The sequence below is a fragment of the Carcharodon carcharias genome, chromosome 21 (assembly GCF_017639515.1).
Source record: "Carcharodon carcharias isolate sCarCar2 chromosome 21, sCarCar2.pri, whole genome shotgun sequence".
Lineage (NCBI taxonomy): Eukaryota > Metazoa > Chordata > Chondrichthyes > Lamniformes > Lamnidae > Carcharodon > Carcharodon carcharias.
The window spans coordinates 24,116,039-24,134,803 of record NC_054487.1 but is presented as its reverse complement, the minus strand read 5'-3'; the positions used below and the strand labels follow the sequence as shown (position 1 = coordinate 24,134,803).

Genomic DNA, 18,765 nt, shown 5'->3' with positions numbered 1-18,765 from the left:
GCATCACTTGCGCATGCCGTGTATGCGTGTTGTGTGCATGTTGTGTGTGCGCATGTGTTGAGTGTGTGCAAGTGTTTATGTGTGCGTGTGTTGTTTGTGTGCACATGTGCCTGTTGTGTGTGCACATGCGTGTTGTGTGTTTGCGTGTGTTGTGCGTGTGTGTTGTATGGGTGGATGTTGTGTGTGTGTGGGTGTTGTGTCCAGCTGAAAAAGACCAGCAGAGCGCAATGGCTGAATATAAGATTTGCGTGTGTGTGTGTGTAGCATATTACACAGTGGAGGGAGGTAGCTGAAGGTGTATGCATGTGTGCTTGTATCTGTGCGCTCTGTGGGCGCACATGTAGCTTTGCGTATGCTACTGAAAACACGCAGCATAGGGAGATGGCTGAAGTGTGTGTGTTTGAGTGTGCATGTGAGAGAGAGTGTGGTGCATGTGTGTGTGAAACTCAAAATACACAGCAGAGGGAGATGGCTGAAGGTTTGTGTGTCCAAGTGAAAAGGGTGATGGCTGAATGCAATGTTTGAATGTTTGTGATACTGAAAATAGCCAGCAGGGTGAGATGATTGAAGGTATGTGTCTGTTATATGAAAAATACCCAACTGGGGATGATGGGAAACAACCTCTCAGCATCTACCCTGTCAAGCCCCTTAAGAATCTTGTATATTTCAATAAGGTCGCCTCTTATTCTTCTAAACTCCAATGAGTTACAGGCCCAAACACTCAACCTCTCCTCATAAGAAAATCCCTCCATACCCAGGATCAACCTAGTGAACCTTCTTTGGACTGCCTCCAATGCCAGTATATCTTTCCTTAGTTAAGGGGACCAAAACTGTTCACAGTATTCTAGGTGTGGTCTAACTAGTGCCTTGTATAGTTTTATCAAGACTTCCCTATTTTTGTACTCTATTCCCTTTGAAATAAAGGCCAATGTTCCGTTTGCCCTCCCTATTACCTGAATTTGTATGTTAATTTTGTGTGATTCATGCACAAGGTCTCCTAAATTCTTCTGTGCTGCAGCTTTCTGCAGTCTTTCTCCATTTAAATAATATTCAGCTCCTCTATTCTTCCTGCCAAAGTGCCTAACCTCACATTTCCCCACACTATACTTGACCTGCCAAGTTTTTGCCCATTCACTTACTGTCTCTCTCCCTCTGCGGACTGTGTCATTCTCACCACTTGCCTTCCCACCTATGCAGCAGAGGGAGACTGCTGAAAATAGACAGCAGATATGGTATGTGCAGTGAGGAGTTCATTAATAATCTTGTTCTGTGGGGTCCTTGAGAGAATAGTGACCATAACATGATAGAATTCTTCATTAGGAGGTTAAATCAAATAGTCCAATCTGAAATTAGGGTCCAAAATCTAAGGTAAGAGGGATGAATTGGCAACAATGAGATTGGGCATTGTTCATCCTCAAAGGTGTTCAGAAGGCTAGAAAGGAACAGAGGGAAATGTCCTGACTCCAGAAAGGTCTGTAATGTTCTCTTTATTGTATTGAAGCACCTCAGAATGCAACATGATGTGTGTAGGTAATTTGAATACCTTTGCAATTTCTGTGATGGCCACTTTGAAATGTTTTGTGATGTTATTTTAGATATTTTATGGATAAAGTATACTTTCGCAAAAAAAAAATGTACAAAGGGACCTGGGTGTCCTTGTACACTAATCACTGAAAGCAAGCATGCAGGTGAAGCAAGTGGTTAAGGAGGCAAATGGTATGTTGGCCTTCATTGCGAGAGGACTTGAGCACAGGAGCAAGGATGTCTTACTGCAGCTGTACAGGGTCTTAGTGAGACCACACCTGGAGTATTGTGTGCAGTTTTGGTCTCATTACCTAAGAAGGGATATACTTGCCATAGAGGGAGTGCAGTGAAGGTTCACCAGACTGATTCCTGGGATGGCAGGATTGTCATGAGGAGAGATTGGGTTGACTAGGCCTGTATTCACTGGAGTTTAGAAGAATGAGTGTAGTTCTCGTTGAAGTGTATGATATTCTGACAGGGATGGACAGATTGGATGCAGGGATGATGTTTCCCCTGGCTGGGGGGGATCTAGAACAAGGGGTCACAATCTCAGGATGCAGAACAGACCATTTAGGACTGAGCTGAGGAGAAACGTCTTCACTCAGAGTGGTGAACCTGTGGAATTCTCTACCACAGAAGGTTGTGGAGGCCAAGACACTGAATATAGTTAAAAATAGATTTGTAGACTTGAAATGTGTCAAGGACTATGGGGCGAGAGAGTGGGAGTATGGTGTTGAGATAGAGAATCATCCATTATTATATTGAATGATGGAGCAGGCATGAAGGGCTGATAACCTACTCCTACTCATATTTTCTATGTTTCTATGATTTAGATGGCTGAATGTTTATGTACTACTGAAAATATACAGCAGAGGGAGATGGCTGAAAGTGTGTTTTTATCTCTGTGTGGCTGGGTACATGTATCATACTGAAAATACACAGAGGCGGATGATGGCTGAATTTGTGTGTAATACTGAAAATACCCAGCAGAGGTGACTGACGTTGCCTGTGTGTTTGTGTAATACTGAAAATACCCAGCAGAGAGATGTGACTGACGTTGCCTGTGTGTTTGTGTGCATGTGTAATACTGAAAATATCCAGCAGAGGGAGAGATGGCTGTGTGCACTGTTCTGAAATGTTAGCTGCTTGATAGCTGTGGTCAGACTACTACCAGCGAGATTGGAACAAAATTACTTGTGTGTGTAAATGGGGTTTCAGAAACAAACACAAAACTCCATCCAAACTACATGGCTGAGTGCACATTGTTAGAGCTGAAAAGAATACTGCTTTGCAACAATTTCTCTAGCCAGGGGGAAAAGATGATTTTGTTTGTATGTGTTGTATTTTGCAGAGAGACCCAGAGCACTGAGACATGTTGGCACTTGGCCTGTGACATTAATTCCCTCGAATGCACACACAGCTCTTGGATATGGTCACTCACGAGGTAAATTCAGGATTAACTGGAGTCTGTAATTTATAGCTTGTATTGTGGATTATTCTGCTGTCTTCATTTACTTCTCTGTAATTCTTATTTGTGAAGAATCTTGGCAAGATGGAACCTGCAAGACAGTATTGGTGGGCTCCCTCTTCCCAACAGTATGGATTATTGGGCAAGATATCTTGGTGCATGTAACAGTTATAAATACAACAATCAACTTTCATAACCGGGAATAAGGAAGAACACAGGAGCTGGGTGTACCTCCAGAAATACTATTCATGAAAACAGGATAATGCAGAGGGAGTTGGGGAAGAGCTTGAATAATGTTAAGCTCTATTTCCTAACATTTTAAAGCTAAAACTCATTCCTAGCACCTACTTAAGCTATCTCTATTTCCTAAGTAGGTGTTAGGAATGAGTTTTAGCTTTAAAAGTTTGATTTATATTTTTATTAATGTGATAAGAAAGGTCAAATGGAGTTTTAGTGTCACTTTAAAAGGCTGCTTGTATTTCTCATGAAACGTTTACGACCTCTATAAAGTAAAAGTAAACATTACAGTAGAATGAATAGTGCTGTTGTCTAGCAACAGGAAGACCAGATAGGCAAGTTCCTTCCACAGACACACACACATTAGAAAGACAGCAGTTTGTTTTGGAAGCTGTTTGAGTTTATTTAGTTTGAAGGCAGCTGTGAAGCAGAAGCAGCCTAAAAGGAGACAGCAAGTCCCAAGCTAAGAAAAACCCCAAAAGTCCAGGGGAGTGGAAGAAGGGAAAGTCCAAAGAAGACATTCTAATTAAAGGAAGGATAGGAACATGGGAAAAGGTCCTGTTAAGAGCAAGAGGCAGAGAGAAAGGCTCCAAGCTTCAGATTTAAAGAGAGAACAGCTTGCAAGAAGCAAGAAGGTTCAAAGAGACAACTGAAGGTCTGTAACTCTATGCTATGGGCATGTGAAGCAATGGTGTATGGTTAAGGCTGAGTTGGTGAGAAAGAGTGTATGGAATACAGCTTGAATGCATGTGCTGACCCAGGGAAGAGGAACATCAGGAGAGTTTGAAACCCTGGAGGTGAACCCTTGTGGAAGGTGTCTGAGTGAAAACATCAGTTTGGGAGAAGATTCCAAGCTGAGGCCCTGGAGAGTGGAGATTGGGATCCCTCATGTGAAGGATGGTGTTCAGTGAGACTGGTTGACATCTGGTGGGAGTTGAGAAGAGATCCATAGCATCTGTTTGAGGTGGCATCTGTCACTTGAGGTCGCCTGTTGGTACATGCACTGTGTACTTACTGTGGACATTAGAATATAAAGAATCTTTTGTAACATGTGCTATCCTTACAAATCTGTGTATACCTATATAGTCGTGGGTGAAGGAGTATTGTAATATAGTTCAGCTTTTCTTGTTGAATAAATGTTTTATTCTTTTGTTAAAAGTTCATCAGCTGACTCCTGTGACTGTTCAGCAGTTACTCTCCAAGTACCTAAACAAACAAAAATAAAAGTTAGGATCTATCAAGCTGGGTTCCACTCTGGGATCAGGCTTGTCCAGGGGTAACCTCAGCTGCGGATCATAACACCAGTAACAACATACTTCTGACAGAGGACTTTAGTCTTGCTGATGTTGAGAGACACCCTTCTGTATGCAGAGTTGAAGAGGTTGAGGGTGGTGTGAATGTTGCATACAGTGTGGGCAACAATGAGTCAAACATATCTACAGCTTACAATACGCTCAGAGTCCACCTTAGGCTTGGCACTCAGCCTTCAGATTGAAAAGGTTTCTATTGAATTAAAAGACAACCATGACCCCTTGTTGGTCATGGACAAGCTGAGGTAAAATGCCTTCCCTCCCCCAGACTCGCATCTACATCTCCAGCTACCCTTACTGATAGGGAGACTAAAAAGTTGGCAGCTACCATTCTCAAAAAGTTTATTACTGAAGAGATCAGAGAATCCTTACAGCACAGAAGACAGCCATTCGGCTCATTGAGTTCCTGCTGGCTCTTCTTGGGAGCAATTCACGTCCTGCAGGCTCACCTGGCTCTCTCCCACAACTCTACACATTCCTCCCCTTCAGGTATTTGGAAAATTCAGAAAATGCAGAAACATTTACAGCAGAGATAGATGTCACTCTGCCCATGAGGTCTGCGCTAAACAAGGCCCCCCTCACTCCCCCCATGCAGCCGAATCGAATTTTCCAGCATTTGGTCCGTAGCCCTGCAGGTTACAGCTCTTCAGGTAAATATCCTGACACCTTTAAATGAGTCAAGGATTTCTGCCTCTCCTACCCTTTCAGGCAGTTAGTTCCAGACCTCCACAACCCTCAGTGAACATTTTTTCCTCTTCTCCCCTCTAACCCTTCTATCAATCACTTCAAATCTAGAGCCCATTGTCACTGACCTCTCTGCTAAGGTAAATCAGCCCTTCCCATCCGCTCTATCCAGGCCCCTCACTATTTTGTACATCTCAATCAAATCTCCCCTCAGCCTCCTCTGTTCAAAGGAGAGCAACCCCAGCCTATCCAATCTTTCCTCATAGCTGCAATTTTCCAGTCCTGGCATATCCTCGTAAATCTCCTTTGTACCCTCTCTAGTCCAATTACATCCTTTCTGTAATGAGATGACCAGCACACAATACTTAAGTTGCGGCCTAACTAAATGTTTTTAAGTAGTTCTTGCATAACCTCCTTGCTCTTATATTCTATGCCTCAGCTAATAAAGGAAAAGATTCCAAAAGCCTTCTTAATCATCTTATCAACCTGTCCTGCTACTTTTGACATTCATTCCAAGGTCCCTCACTTCCTCTACACCTCTCAGTATCCTCCCATTTATTGTGCATTCCTTCACCTTGTCTGACCTCCCCAAATGCATCATCTCTCACTTCTCTGGGTTGAATTCCATTTGCTGCTTTTCTGCCCACCTGACCAATCGATTGATATCTTCCTGCAGTCTACAGCTTCCCTCCTCACTATCAACTACGTGGCTAATTTTTGCATCCTCTGGAAACTTCTTGATCATTTCCCCTAAATTTACGTCCAAACCATTAATATATACCACAAAAAGCACAGGATCTTACACTGAGCCCTGAAGAACCCCAATGGAAACAGTCTTCCAATCGCAAGAACATGTAACCACCATTACCCTTTGTTTCCTGCCACTAAGCCAATTTGTATCCAGCCTGCTACATTCCCCTGGATCACATGGGCTTTTATTTTTATAACCAGGTCTGCCATGTGGGACCTTGTCAAAAGCCTTGCTAAAATCCATGCAGACCCCAACAACTGCACTACTCTCATCAATCCCCTCCTTGTTCCCGCCTCCAAAAATTCTATCAAGTTACTTAGACATGAACTTCCCTTAACAAATCCATGCTGACTGTCCATTGTTAATCTATGCCTTTCTAAGTGATAGCTTATACTGTCCCTTAGAACTTAAACAAAAGGTACAATGTTAGCAGATCTCCAATCATCCGGCAGCACATCTGTATCCAGTGAGGATTGGAAAGTGATGGTCAGGCCCTCTGCAATTTCCTCCCTGGCCTCTTTTAACAGCCTGGGGTATGTTTCATATGGCCCTGGTGATTTTTCTACTTCCCAGGGTGTTAATCCCCTCAATACTTCCACTCTCCCTATGTTTATCACATCCAATACTTCTCACACCTCCTCTTCAACTACAACATCTGAATCTCTGTCTTCTGTTGTGAAGACAGACACAAAGTATTCATTAAGAACCATCCCCACATCCTCCGCCTCCACATGTAGGTTCCTTTTAGGGCTTTTATGGGCCCTATTCTCTTACTCTTAATGTATCGACAAAACATCTTTGGGTTCACCTTGATTTTGCTTTCCAATATTTTTCACGTCTTCTCTTTGCTTTCCTAATTTCCTTCTTTAATTTCACCCCTCTGCTCCCTATACTCTCCATTTTCTGTAGTATTGAGTTCTCGGTGTCTGACAGGAGCTTTCCTTTTCTGCTTTATCTTACTCTGTAAACTCCTCGATAGCCAGAGGTTCTAGATTTGGCCACCCCACCCTTTTTCTTTGTGGGAATATGTCTACTGAAACCTTTGAATCTCCCCTTTGAATGCCTCCCACTGCTTTTACACTGATATACCTTCAAGTCACTGTTTCCAGTCCACTTTTACTAGGTCACTTCTCAGCTTAGTAAAATTGGCCTTACCCCAATTTAGATGGAACAGGAGTTAAAGTTCTTTGTGTTTTGTCCATAATTATGTTAAAACTAACTGAATTCTGACCACTACCACCAAAATGTTCCTTCCACCTGCCCAACTTCATTTCTTAAAACTAAGTCCAGAACCGTCCTCTCTTGTTGGATTAACTACATACTGGCCAAAAAAGTTCTCCTGAATGCACCTTAAGAATTCGGTTCCTTCCATTCCTTTCACACTCAAAACTATCCCAGTTATATTGGGTAGTTAAAAGCCCCTACTTTAACTGCCCTATTGTTTTTGCACTTCTCAGAGATTTGCCTACATATTTACTCTTCGATCTCCCTCTGTCTGTTTGGGGGTCTATTGGACACTCCCAGCAGTGTCACTGCCCCCTCTTTGTTCCTAAGGTCAATCCATATGGCCTCAATTGATGATCCTTCTAAAATATCATTCCCCCTCAGAGCTGTAAACTTCTTTGATCAAAATTGCCACCCACCCTCCCTTTTTATCTCCCTCTATCTTGTCTGAAAGCCCTAATCAGGAATGCTGACCTGCCATTCCTGTTGCTCTTTAAGCCATGTTTCTGCAATAGCCATATCATCATACTGCCATGTTTTTGGCTGTACCCTCAGCTCGTCTGCACTATTTGCTACACGCCTTGCATTGAAGCATATAACCTTCAGCACTGCCAAACTCATTTTTATTTTCAAACCTTTGTTTCCTCTGCCTTCCCGATTGACTCACTAACCTTGATACTGTGGGTAAGCCTTACTACTGGTAATAAACCTTACCAATATGAATTAAACTTACTACTATTAATAAACCTTATTAATACTGATGCACCCTACCAACACTTAGTACACCTTACCAGTAATAAACCTTAAGAAGAAAATATAAGATTCACTAGCTACTCATTTGTTACTAATAGTTAATATTAACATTTTTTACACTCCCAGTTATTTCGACTCAATCCCTAAGCAGCAATACTCACCAGCTAATCACCTTATGACTTTCCTGTGATGTCACTTTACTTTCCTACCCCCAAAATCACAGCACTCGTGCTCATCTCCCAAAGGAGCTCTAGGCCTCACTCCTTGGGCTTTATTTATCTGCTCCCAGCTGCGTCCTTCCTGAGAGTCTCTCCCGAAGATAAGTACTGGTCCTTTTTTCACCCATTCTTCTAAGTGGTGCAGCCTTCCGAAAATTGCACACACAGCGGTGCTTGGAGGTGGAGAATTTCCACTAGTGTTGTCGCCGCAGGATATTCAAAGTCAAGTGAGAAGACGGGGCAATAAAGTCCAGCAGTCTCACTGAAACCAGTTCCTTCAGCACTGCAACCATAATTAATTCTGCTCATCTGTACTGTTATCTGCACACCAAATAACTGGCTTCTGAAGCAGATCCTCATTTCACAACTTAAATATGGCACCGGATCTCAAGAAGGTCAGAGGAAGTGTTTTAAGGACACTCTAAGGGCCTCATTGAAAAAGGGACAGATTGATATTGGTGGGTGGGAGAAACTTAGCACATACCATACCATGTGGCGGTGCCTCATCCAACAAGGCACAACATAGGCAGAAAGTGATCACAGAGAAGTGACAAAAGCAGGAGATAGAGCAGAACTCTGGCTTGAGATTTTTAAATCAGCAAATCCTTTAAGTCAGTTTTCCACAACAAAGTGATCAGCAAACTGTTTCAATGGAAAAAAGGTTTGAAGTGTGTGGATCTCAGGGGTAGAAAGACAAAAGCCCATCCCATTGGCGTTTGAAGCAGCTCTTCGCTGAAGCAATTAAAAAGAATATGTCAGCTGGAAATATGGTTCAACATTTTATATCTAACTTGTTATTTAGTTGGAGTTAATCAGACAAATTCCTCAATAAATAGTTATCTTTAAAAAATCATTCAAAGCTGTCAAATTAAAATGCATCAAATAACATGTAAGAAATAAATTATATGACAACAGAAAGTTCAGTAAAGTCAGAATACTACTCTCTAAAAAAAAAATGTCTGCAAACCCTGAACATTTGTTAAACTTTCATAATTTCAGTCCTTTCTCTCTGTAAGTCCAGCTCCACCATTATTGCTTGTCTGTGCTTTAACAGTGCAGTGCTCATCTGTGCAATTGTTCGTCAGCACAATCCATCCGAAGGGTGGCCGTATGTGGAGTCAGACCAAGATCCACTTCAGTACACTGCTGGTCTGTAACACCAATATTCTAAAGGAAGAGACGACCACTTCTGTTCAACTTCAGAATCTTTCCTAGTCGCTGCTTTGCAGTCGCCATCCCTTTCTTTGGACGCTTACCTGCCAAAGGGTTTCAATATTAAAAGATTATTAGTTTACAATTACAATCAATAACATCACAGTATTACAAAACAGGCGACCTCCTCCCTGACCAGGCAGGGAGGGGGGAACGGGGGACGGTAAGGGGGTGGGGGGGGGTGGGCAGCCCCTTCCCCCTCTCTGATCAGGGATGTCTCTCTATTAACGGTGAGATGGTCTCCCCTTGTCTCTGACAAGGAAGCTCCTGTGCTATGAAGCTCACTGACCTTTCGTTGCCTGATTGCTCACAGGGGGTGGATTGGACAGGGTCCTCTTGCTAGATGGATGCATTGACGGTGACGTTGGCATTAAATGATGCATCTGATCCAGGCCCTCATTGTTATTCTGTCCCCAGACATCATTAGCTGCTGACCTATACACTACACTCAGAGAATCTGGAGGAATCTGACCCTCATTGGCGACACGCTCTTCCAAATTCTTGCTTTCCCGAAAGTTTTGCCTCACCAATGATAAACATTCTTTTCTGAGGTGTTTTGGTTCCTTCATCCAAACCTAGAGAAAAAAAAAATCAAGTTACCTCAGCATGCATTAATTTAGCTGGGTAATCCTCAGTCATTCTAATCTTGCCCTTCCTAGAGCTGAGGTATACTCCCTCTGCTATCTCCTCACGTCCAACACGCTGGTTGCTCCTAGGTACTTCTCACCTGGCCATTCTTCATGTGAGAGTCTGAACAATGTTGGTAGCCACTTGCAATATTTGGGGACTGACAGCTGATCCAATTCTCATCTAGCCTGGCAGAGACCACACTAGGGTGGAAGCTGAGCCCCACTCACTGGAGAGACCCAGCAGAGATCACCTAACTCGGTATCAATGAAGATCAGACCTGGTCTGGGCAGTGTTACTCAACTTCAACTAGACTCTAATTGAGGGGGTGAAACTACACAAAAGTAGACAGTTTAAAACATAACTTCCAATTAAGACAGATATTTCAGCAAACCCCGATAGCAAGAATACAGATTTGCAAAGAACCAGCGTACAATGATCTGCAAGAAATGTATTTATTTATTTCCAAAATGACATTAAGTAGCAGCAAAGTACCTCTACATTTTTTAAAGTGCAGAGGCAATTTAAGTGTGTGATGTTAAATTGTGTTTAATGTGTTCAGCTGGTGGGATTTGACGGGGTGTCCACTTGTGCTTCTATAAACAGACAGATTGAAATGGGCTCTTGTAGTTTTGAAGATTCTTTGTAATAGTTTCTCCTGCTTTAGGAGGTAGTACAATTTGTTCAATTTTTCACAAACAAAGGGAAGGGCTTTCATTAAAGCTGAGATCTTGGAGAAAATTTGTAATTTGCTGAGACATCCTATAAGACCATCTGAGCGAATTTAATTCAGGCGATTTCATATATTATAAAAGAAAGGATTATAAGAAATAGAAAGACACTGGTAAGGTAATAAGTTAGTAAGCTAAGTGCTGTACTTATTAAACATGGTTCATCCCTCATGATAAATTGGAATTGATTACAAAATCTCAAACTCTGAGCAACTGATAGAAGTAATTAAGGCATTGCTGAAAAAAGACATTTTGTCGAAGCTTTTCATCTTGCAGTCATCAGGACAATCGCAAGAATACCAATGTCAGGAGAAGCAACAACTTTACACTGTATGAAGAGAGGGTGCTGACTGGTTGGCAAGTGGACTCTGATTGCTAGAGGAGTTGCCACAGAGAATGTTAATGGCGACTGACAGTTAACTGCCAGGCATTATTTGAAATTTTAAACCAGGCAGCTTGACTCGGATTGATCAAGGTATTTCCCTGAGGAACGACCAGAGTCAAGCTGCCTGGTTTAAATTTCAAACAATGCTTGGCAATTAACTGTCAAGTCACCATTAACCAGTGCATTCCCCATGGTAACGCCTCTTCCAATCAGAGACCACTTGCCAACCAATCAACACTCTCTTCTCATATAGCCTAGTCTAAAGTTGTTGCTTCCCCTGACATTGGTATTCTTGTGATTGTCCTGATGTGTGCAAGACAAAAAGTTTGAACAAAATGTCTTCTTTCAGCAATATTCAAGTTTTGTACTAGCAAACGACTATAAATAAGGAATCTTGCACCTCAATTGCTCATGTGTGGTGATGAGCATTGCGAAGAACAGAACACGGTAAATCAAGGGCTGGACCACGCAATCACACCCTCAGGCCAAATGCCCAGAGTGAATGCTCAGGTGACGGAGAGCTCTGGTAAATTGAAGGTAAGATTCCATTCCCAGTTAATCACTCATCAAGAGTGAATCTAGACTTCATGAAAAGTGAGAGTGGGCAAAGGTTACGGTTTGGCATTGCTGACTTGAAAGAATGCTTGAAAGGAAATCTCAAATTAAATGGGTGGATGCAAATCATTGACTTGTCAGGCTTGTGGGATGATTTAAAGATGTTGGTTTAGATATCAAGCAGAATAAGTCTGTAATAACTTTAAATCAGCAATCCTATTTAAAGAGTCATATTCCCATTGCAGTTAATCATACTGGATCATTGCATAAAGGAGAGACAGGGCAAATGCAAAGTTTGATTGGTCAGTTGAATTGGTTGGGCACTCAAACTAGACTAGATGCTAGCTTTGATATTTTACAAAAAGAAATACATATATGTAGAAATTGAGGATGTACTAGAGGAGGGGTGTCTTGCAATGTCATTGTTTGTACAGAACATGGATGTTTTTGATTTAATCTATTCTGAAATTTTGGTTGCACATATAAACTCTAATTTTTATTTAAAGAGAGATAAGGAAATTTGATAATTGTGTGTGTGTTTAACTGTATGCAGATAGTAAGCATTAAGACCCATGTGCCCCTATAAATAAGCAGAGCTGTGTTGAGGGTTTCAGTCATATATTTTAGCCACAGAGGCGCCATTTGGCCCATCGAGTCTATGCCAGCTCTACGTGGCGCAATCCAATCAGTCCCATTCTCCTGCTCAATCCCCATAGCCCTGCAGGTTTCCAAAGTGTATATCTATGAATAAAAGCTGATAATGATTAGGCTCCATTTCTATCCTTCACTGCCTGATGTTCTGGGATATAACATGCAGGTCTTTTAAGTATCTTTTGTGTAGCTATACACGTTGGTTAATTTAAAAGGGCAGACTTGTGCACAAGCTGTGCAGGAACTTTAAGCTGTGTGGCCACAACCTGAGAGGGAAGATTGGGTCGGAGTATCTAACTAAATGATCAGTAAGCAAAAGCCTTAAGTGGTCCAATAAATATCACTTTCCAATAATATAAATAGAAGTAGATTCTCGCTAAGCAAGACAAAGTGTGAATCCCAAACAATCCAATCCACACATGGCACTAGGGTCTGACCTCTGCTGATAGTTTGGCTGCTGTTCCAAGTAAGCTTCTCACTTCGTGATTCACCGATTCACTGCTGCTCTCACCAGCTTCCTGCTTATTAGGCCCAACTGTGGAAAAAAATAACACATCACTCAACATCAACCAATAACCATGATGGAGTCCACAATAGTATGCCTACAACAGTATCACAGATCAATGTTCTGCACCCCAAAATACCAGAACCACAGCTGGCCTTGTGGCTAATCTACCACCCAGGGCACCATGGTCAGTGTTAATTAAATAAATCCAAAACAAAACATAATTTTGATGTAAAGAGTATAGGCGCAAACATACCTACAAGCTAAAAATTTGTAAGGTGGGATGAGGAACACATTTCTCAGATATGTGTTTCTTCAATGGGGTCTGGATGTTGCTGGCAAAGCCAGCATGTGTTATCCATCATCACAGGGAGTCACCTTCTTGAACCGCTGCAGTCCATAAGGTTTTGTGTACACAATGTGCTGTTAAGGAGAGAGTTCCAGGAGTTTGACCCAGTCAGAGTGAAGGAACAGCAATATAGTTCCAAGTAAAGGTGGCACGAGGTCATAATGCTCATTTGGAGAGCTGGTGCAGGCATGATGGGCCAAATGGCCTCCTCCTGTGCTGTTAAAATGCCGCGAGAGCGGGCGTGGGCGAGACAGAGTGGGCAGGCGCGGGCGAGAGAGAGCGGGCAGGCGTGGGCGAGAGAGCGCGGGCGAGAGAGAGAGCGAGAGACCACCTTCCAAATCAATGACCACTACCATCCAGAGGGACGAGGGCAGCAGACACATGGGAACACCACCACCTGGAAGTTCCCCTCCAATTCCCCTACAGGCAATGGTCACTACAGTGGTCCCATGAACCATCGATCTGGTCAGGAGGAAACTACTCACGTTCCTCCAGCCTGGGTATTCTGCTACAGGGTGGCAACTTCACTGAAGTTAAAGAGGTGATGGGTGAGTACCTCCTTGTACCAGACGTGTTGTGCAAAAATGCTCTGCCCCAGTTAATTGTGGTATATGCTCAAAACAGCAAAGAGATGGGCGTCCTTCAGCAACTCCCAATGATGCTGGTGACTTCCAGGCTGGTCATTCTGGGTGGCGACTCCAACTGCATCATTGATGTGGCTGGACGATCCAGCAGGGCCGACAGCAGACTGGACACCATGTCCAGACTCCTGATGGAAACTGTAAAAGACGCCAAGCTGCACAGCGTCTTCAGCAACCCTGCAGATGGAGATACACCTGGTCACAGCCAGACGGGTCCATCCATTCCAGGATAGACCTCCTGTTTGTGTCTCGTGTGTTCACGATCAGAATTCACGGTCCGAACACCAGCCAGTGTTCTTCTCTGACCACTGCCTCCTACTGATTGACTGTCACTTACAGGAAGACCAGGGGACTGGCAGACGGACATGGAAGCTGAATGTGAAATTGTTGACCCCAGAGAACACTGAGGAACTCAAGAGGGATGATAAAGGTTGGAGAACCGTGAAATCCCTGAGTCCCTGACACACTGGTGGAAATGATCTAGGAGAACATCAAGAAGCTTTTCATCTTCAAAGACGGTCAGGAGGCTGGAAAGGAACAGGCAAATGTCCGACTCAAGGAAAACATGCAGAACCTGCTCCGGCTGCAGTCAATGGGGGTCAATGTCAAGGAGGAACTCCAAGAGGTGAAGAGCCAGCAAGCCTTGCTCTTTGCCTCAGAAGTTTCCAAGATCATCCTTCGGTCCAGGGTCTGCTCCAAGGTGCAGGATGAGACGTGTTCACGTTTCTTCTTCCAAAAGGTAGAGAGAGAGCTCTGTGATCAGCAGCCTGAAGGAAGATGATGGCTCAGTAAAGTCATCGCAGTCTGACATTTTGAAGATCAGTAAATCTTTTTATGCCGGATTATATGACGTGAAGGCCACAGACAGCACGCCTTCCAGTCTTTCCTGTCCTCTATCATGGATGTCTTAGACAACAGTACACAGTGAAGCCTAGACAAAATGCTAACTCTGGGTGAACTGACTAGGGTCCTTGAGCCCTTCAAGAAGAGTAAGACTCCTGAAAACGACGGCTTGCCGGCGGAGTTGTATTCGTCTCTGTGGGACTGGATCAGCCCAGACTTGCTAGAAGTGTACGATAGTATGCTTCTGGTTGGCAGCATGTCAGATCCATGAGGAAAGGCATCATCACCCTCATCTACAAACAGATGGGAGAGAGGGAGGAAATTAGAAATTGTCAACCTATTTTACTGTTGAATATGGACTATAAAATTCTGTCCAAGATCATCGCCAATCGGGTCAAGTCTGCTCTGGAGTTGGTGATCCACCCTGACCAGACCTGTGCTGTACCTGGCAGGAAGATCTCTGACAGCCCCGCACTACTCAGGGATACGACTGGGGTGTGGACCCCTACCTCATCAGCCTGGATCAGGAGAAGGCCTTTGACAGAGTATCGCACACCTACAGGGAGGATGTGCTCTCCAAAATGGGGTTTGTGGGGGGGGGGGATCTGCAACTGGATCCCTCTACACAATCATCAGTAGCGCAGTTTCAATCAATGGGTGGGAATCAGAAAGCTTTCCAATTAAATCTGGAGTCAGACAGGGCTGCCCTCTCTCCCTTGCCCTGTTGTTACATGGACTCAGCAAGGGCTTCTATCAGGAAAGATCCGGGCATAGGAGGAGTGACGATCTCAGGCAGTGGATGCACTGAGGTCAAAGCTTCCCTGTACATGGACGATGTCGCCGTCTTCTGCTCAGACTCTCTGTTGGTGCGCAGCCTAATTCACATCTGCGACCAGTTCAAACTGGCCTTGAGAATGAAGGTAAATAGCGAGGCCATGTTCTTTGGGAATTGGGCCAACCGACCCTTTGTCCCTTGACAGTTAGGTCAGAGTGCCTGAAGGTGCTGGGGATATGGTTCGGAGGGACAAGGGCATAAATTAGCTTCTCTCTTTCCAGTTTTTATGTTTAAAAAGGGAACATGGGAACAATGCTCCCTCTCCATTGCGGGTAAGAACCTGGTCATCAGGTATGAGGCATTCTCAGTACTGCTGTACGTGATGCAGGTCTGGCCCATTCCACACTCCTGAGCAATGGCGATCACCCAAGCTGTCTTCTGCTTTGTCTGGATGTCAAAAATAGATCGTGTTCGCAGGGACGTGATGTACAAGCCTCTAAATAAAGGAGGGAAAAACATGCCCAACATCGCCCTCATACTGATGGCCACCTTTGTGTGCGGCTGCATCAAGCTGTGCGTAGACCCTCGCTACACAAACACTAAGTGTCACTACATGCTGAGGTTCTACCTGTTCCCAGTGTTGCGAAGGATGGGTCTGGCCACAATGCCACGGAAACGCTCCAAGTAGTTGGAGTGTTCCATACCGCCTGGCCCTCGTGGAAAAATTTATGCAGAGAAACACCTTTGACCAAAAGTCCATCAGACAGCGGTCAGCACGTAACGTCCTAGAGGTCCTGCAGGAAAAGCAGGTGGTGGATCCTGTCAGATGGTTCCCCAAGCAGACTGTCAAAGTCTTTTGGCAGTATGTCTCACTGCCAGAACTTTCCAACAAGCACCAGGATGTAGCTTGGTTGATAGTGAGAAAGGCCCTCCCCGTCAGATCCTTCCTACATACCAGGAGTCTCAGCCCCTCTGCACATTGCTCTCGAGGTGGCTGTGGTGCGGACGAGGCCATTTTCCACCTCCGTGTGGATTGTGCTTTTGCAAAGAAGGTCTGGAGAGAGATGCAGTGGTTTTTGCCAAGGTTCATCCTGAGCAGTTCCATGACACAGGACTCTGTGGTCTACACGCTGTTCCCAGGGACACACCGAGACAATCATCAACTGCAGCTGGAGGATCATCAACTCGGTGAACGATGCTCTTTGGTCTGCCTGAAACTTGTTGGTCTCCAAGTGCAAAGAGTTGTCCTCGACCGAGGGTTGCAGACTGGCACCTTCCAAGGTCCAGGACCACGTGCTGAGGGAAGCACTAAAGCTTAGAGTAGATGCCACAGAGGCGCAAAGGTCGCTGTCGAAAACCTTTCAGCCATGGTACACGGAGAGGCTGGAAATTGTATAGACCCCTTGGGCTGCATGACTCACATTGAATATATGCAGTGAATATTACATGTATCACAAGTACATTGAAACACCTCAAGAGTGCAGCATGACCGATGTAAGACAACTCAAATACCATTGTACTTTCTGTAACGACCATTTTGAAATGTTTGGAATGTTCTTTTGATTGTACTGAAGCCCCTCAAAATGTAACATGATCTATGTAGATAATTTGAATTTCATTGTAATTTCTGTTATGGCCATTTTTAAATGTTTTTTAATCTTTTATATTGCTGAAAGAGAGACATGTCTAAGCTTTTCGTCTTGCACTCATCAGGTCGCTCAGAAGAATACCAATACAAAGGGAAAACAATTTATACTGTATATGGAGAGAGTGCTGATTGGTTGGCAAGTGGCATTGATATGGAGAATGCACCAGTGACTGACAGTTAACTGCCAAGCATTGTTCGAAATTTAAACCAGGCAGCTTGACCCTAATTGGTCAAGGCATTGCCCTGAGGAATGAGTCAGTTTAAAGCTGAACTGGCTCAATGTGTGTACATGTTCTTTCTGTCTGCAAAGAACAGGGCCCTGTGCATTAATCCAGTACACACAAATGTACCACACTGCAAGCCCGACAGTCTTAAATTGGTTGTCAGCGTAATTTTTAGCACATTGAGGATTATTTAGCATATGTTGTGCAATCGCAAACCACATCAAATCTTGGACACTTTTGAGTTTTACAAGCATGAGCTGGTTGGGTCCGGTCTGTACCCTGTTTGCAACGAACAGCGGTTGGGCTACGATCCGCCAGTCTTTGAGACATAAGGCCTACACAACTAGCATCACACTGGCACTGAAATTCATATACCACATTACTCATTTGTGAGATAGGCAGAACTTCTTTTTGGCTGGACAGTGGTGAAGTAAAAATGGAAATTAGAAAGGCGAAGAGGATACAAAAAAATATTGGCAGGTAAATGCAAAGAAAATCCTAAGATGTTTTACCAGTACATTAAGAGCAAGAGAGTAACTAAGGAAAGGGTCGGGCCTATCAGAGATGTACATGATAACTTGTGGGTTGATGCAGAAGATGTGGGAAGGTTGCTCAATGAGTACTTTATCTCTGTCTTCACTAAGAAGAGGGGGAATGCAGACACTCTAGTTAAGGAGAAAGAGTGTGAAATATTAGATATAATAAGCACAGTGAGAGGGGAAGTACTGGAGGGACTGACATCCTTGAAGGTGGATAAATCTTCAGGGCCGGATGGATTGTATCCCAGGCTGTTAAAGGAAGCCAAGAAGGAATTAGCGGATACTCTGAGGATCATTTTCCAATTCTCACTCGACATAGGCGAGGTCCCAGAGGTTGAGGTCTGTAAACATTGTAGCATTATTTAAGAAGGGTGCAAGGGATAGGCCAGAAAATTATAGGCTGGTCAGCCCAACATCGGTGGTGGGCAAATTATTAGAAACTATTCCGAGACACAGGATAAATGGTCACTTAGAAAGGCACAGTTTGATGAGGGACAGTCAGCATGGTTTTGTTAGGGGAAGATAGTGTTTTAGCGATTTTATCAAATTTTTTGAAGGAGTAACAAGGAAGATTGATGAGGTTAGTGCAGTGGATGTGTCTACATGGATTTTACTAAGGCATTTGACAAGGCCCCACATGACAGACTGGTCAGAAAAGCAAAAGCCCATGGGATACAGGGGAAGGTGGCTCAGCAACAGGAAACAAAGGTCGATGGATGTTTTTGCAAATGGAAAAGTTTCCAGTGGTGTTCCACAGGGCTCAGTGTTGGGGCCCTTGCTGTCTGTTGTATATATTAATGATTTGGACTTAAATGTGCGAGGTATGATTGGGAAATTTACAGATGACACAAAAATTGGCTGTGTAGTTGACATGAAGAGGATAGCTGTTGACTCCAGAATTATATCAATGG

General features: G+C 43.7%; 1 protein-coding gene across 7 annotated transcripts in view; it reads right to left on the bottom strand.

Moving 5' to 3' along the window:
- Positions 1 to 8,935: 8,935 nt before the first annotated feature.
- The window catches only part of kdm7aa (lysine (K)-specific demethylase 7Aa), a 117,733-nt gene continuing 107,903 nt past the window's right edge, over positions 8,936 to 18,765 (bottom strand). For 4 of the 7 annotated variants that reach the window (XM_041216197.1, XM_041216200.1, XM_041216198.1 and 1 more), the window contains 3 exons: positions 12,768 to 12,865; positions 9,671 to 9,956; positions 8,936 to 9,425 (listed from right to left, as the gene is read on the bottom strand). In XM_041216197.1, coding sequence (XP_041072131.1) covers positions 9,337 to 9,425; positions 9,671 to 9,956; positions 12,768 to 12,865 — 473 coding nt within the window. In that variant the 3' untranslated portion in view covers positions 8,936 to 9,336. Of the gene's footprint in view, positions 9,426 to 9,670; positions 9,957 to 12,767; positions 12,866 to 18,765 lie in introns of those variants that run through there. The other 3 variants (XM_041216201.1, XM_041216202.1, XM_041216203.1) reach the window with 3 other exon arrangements.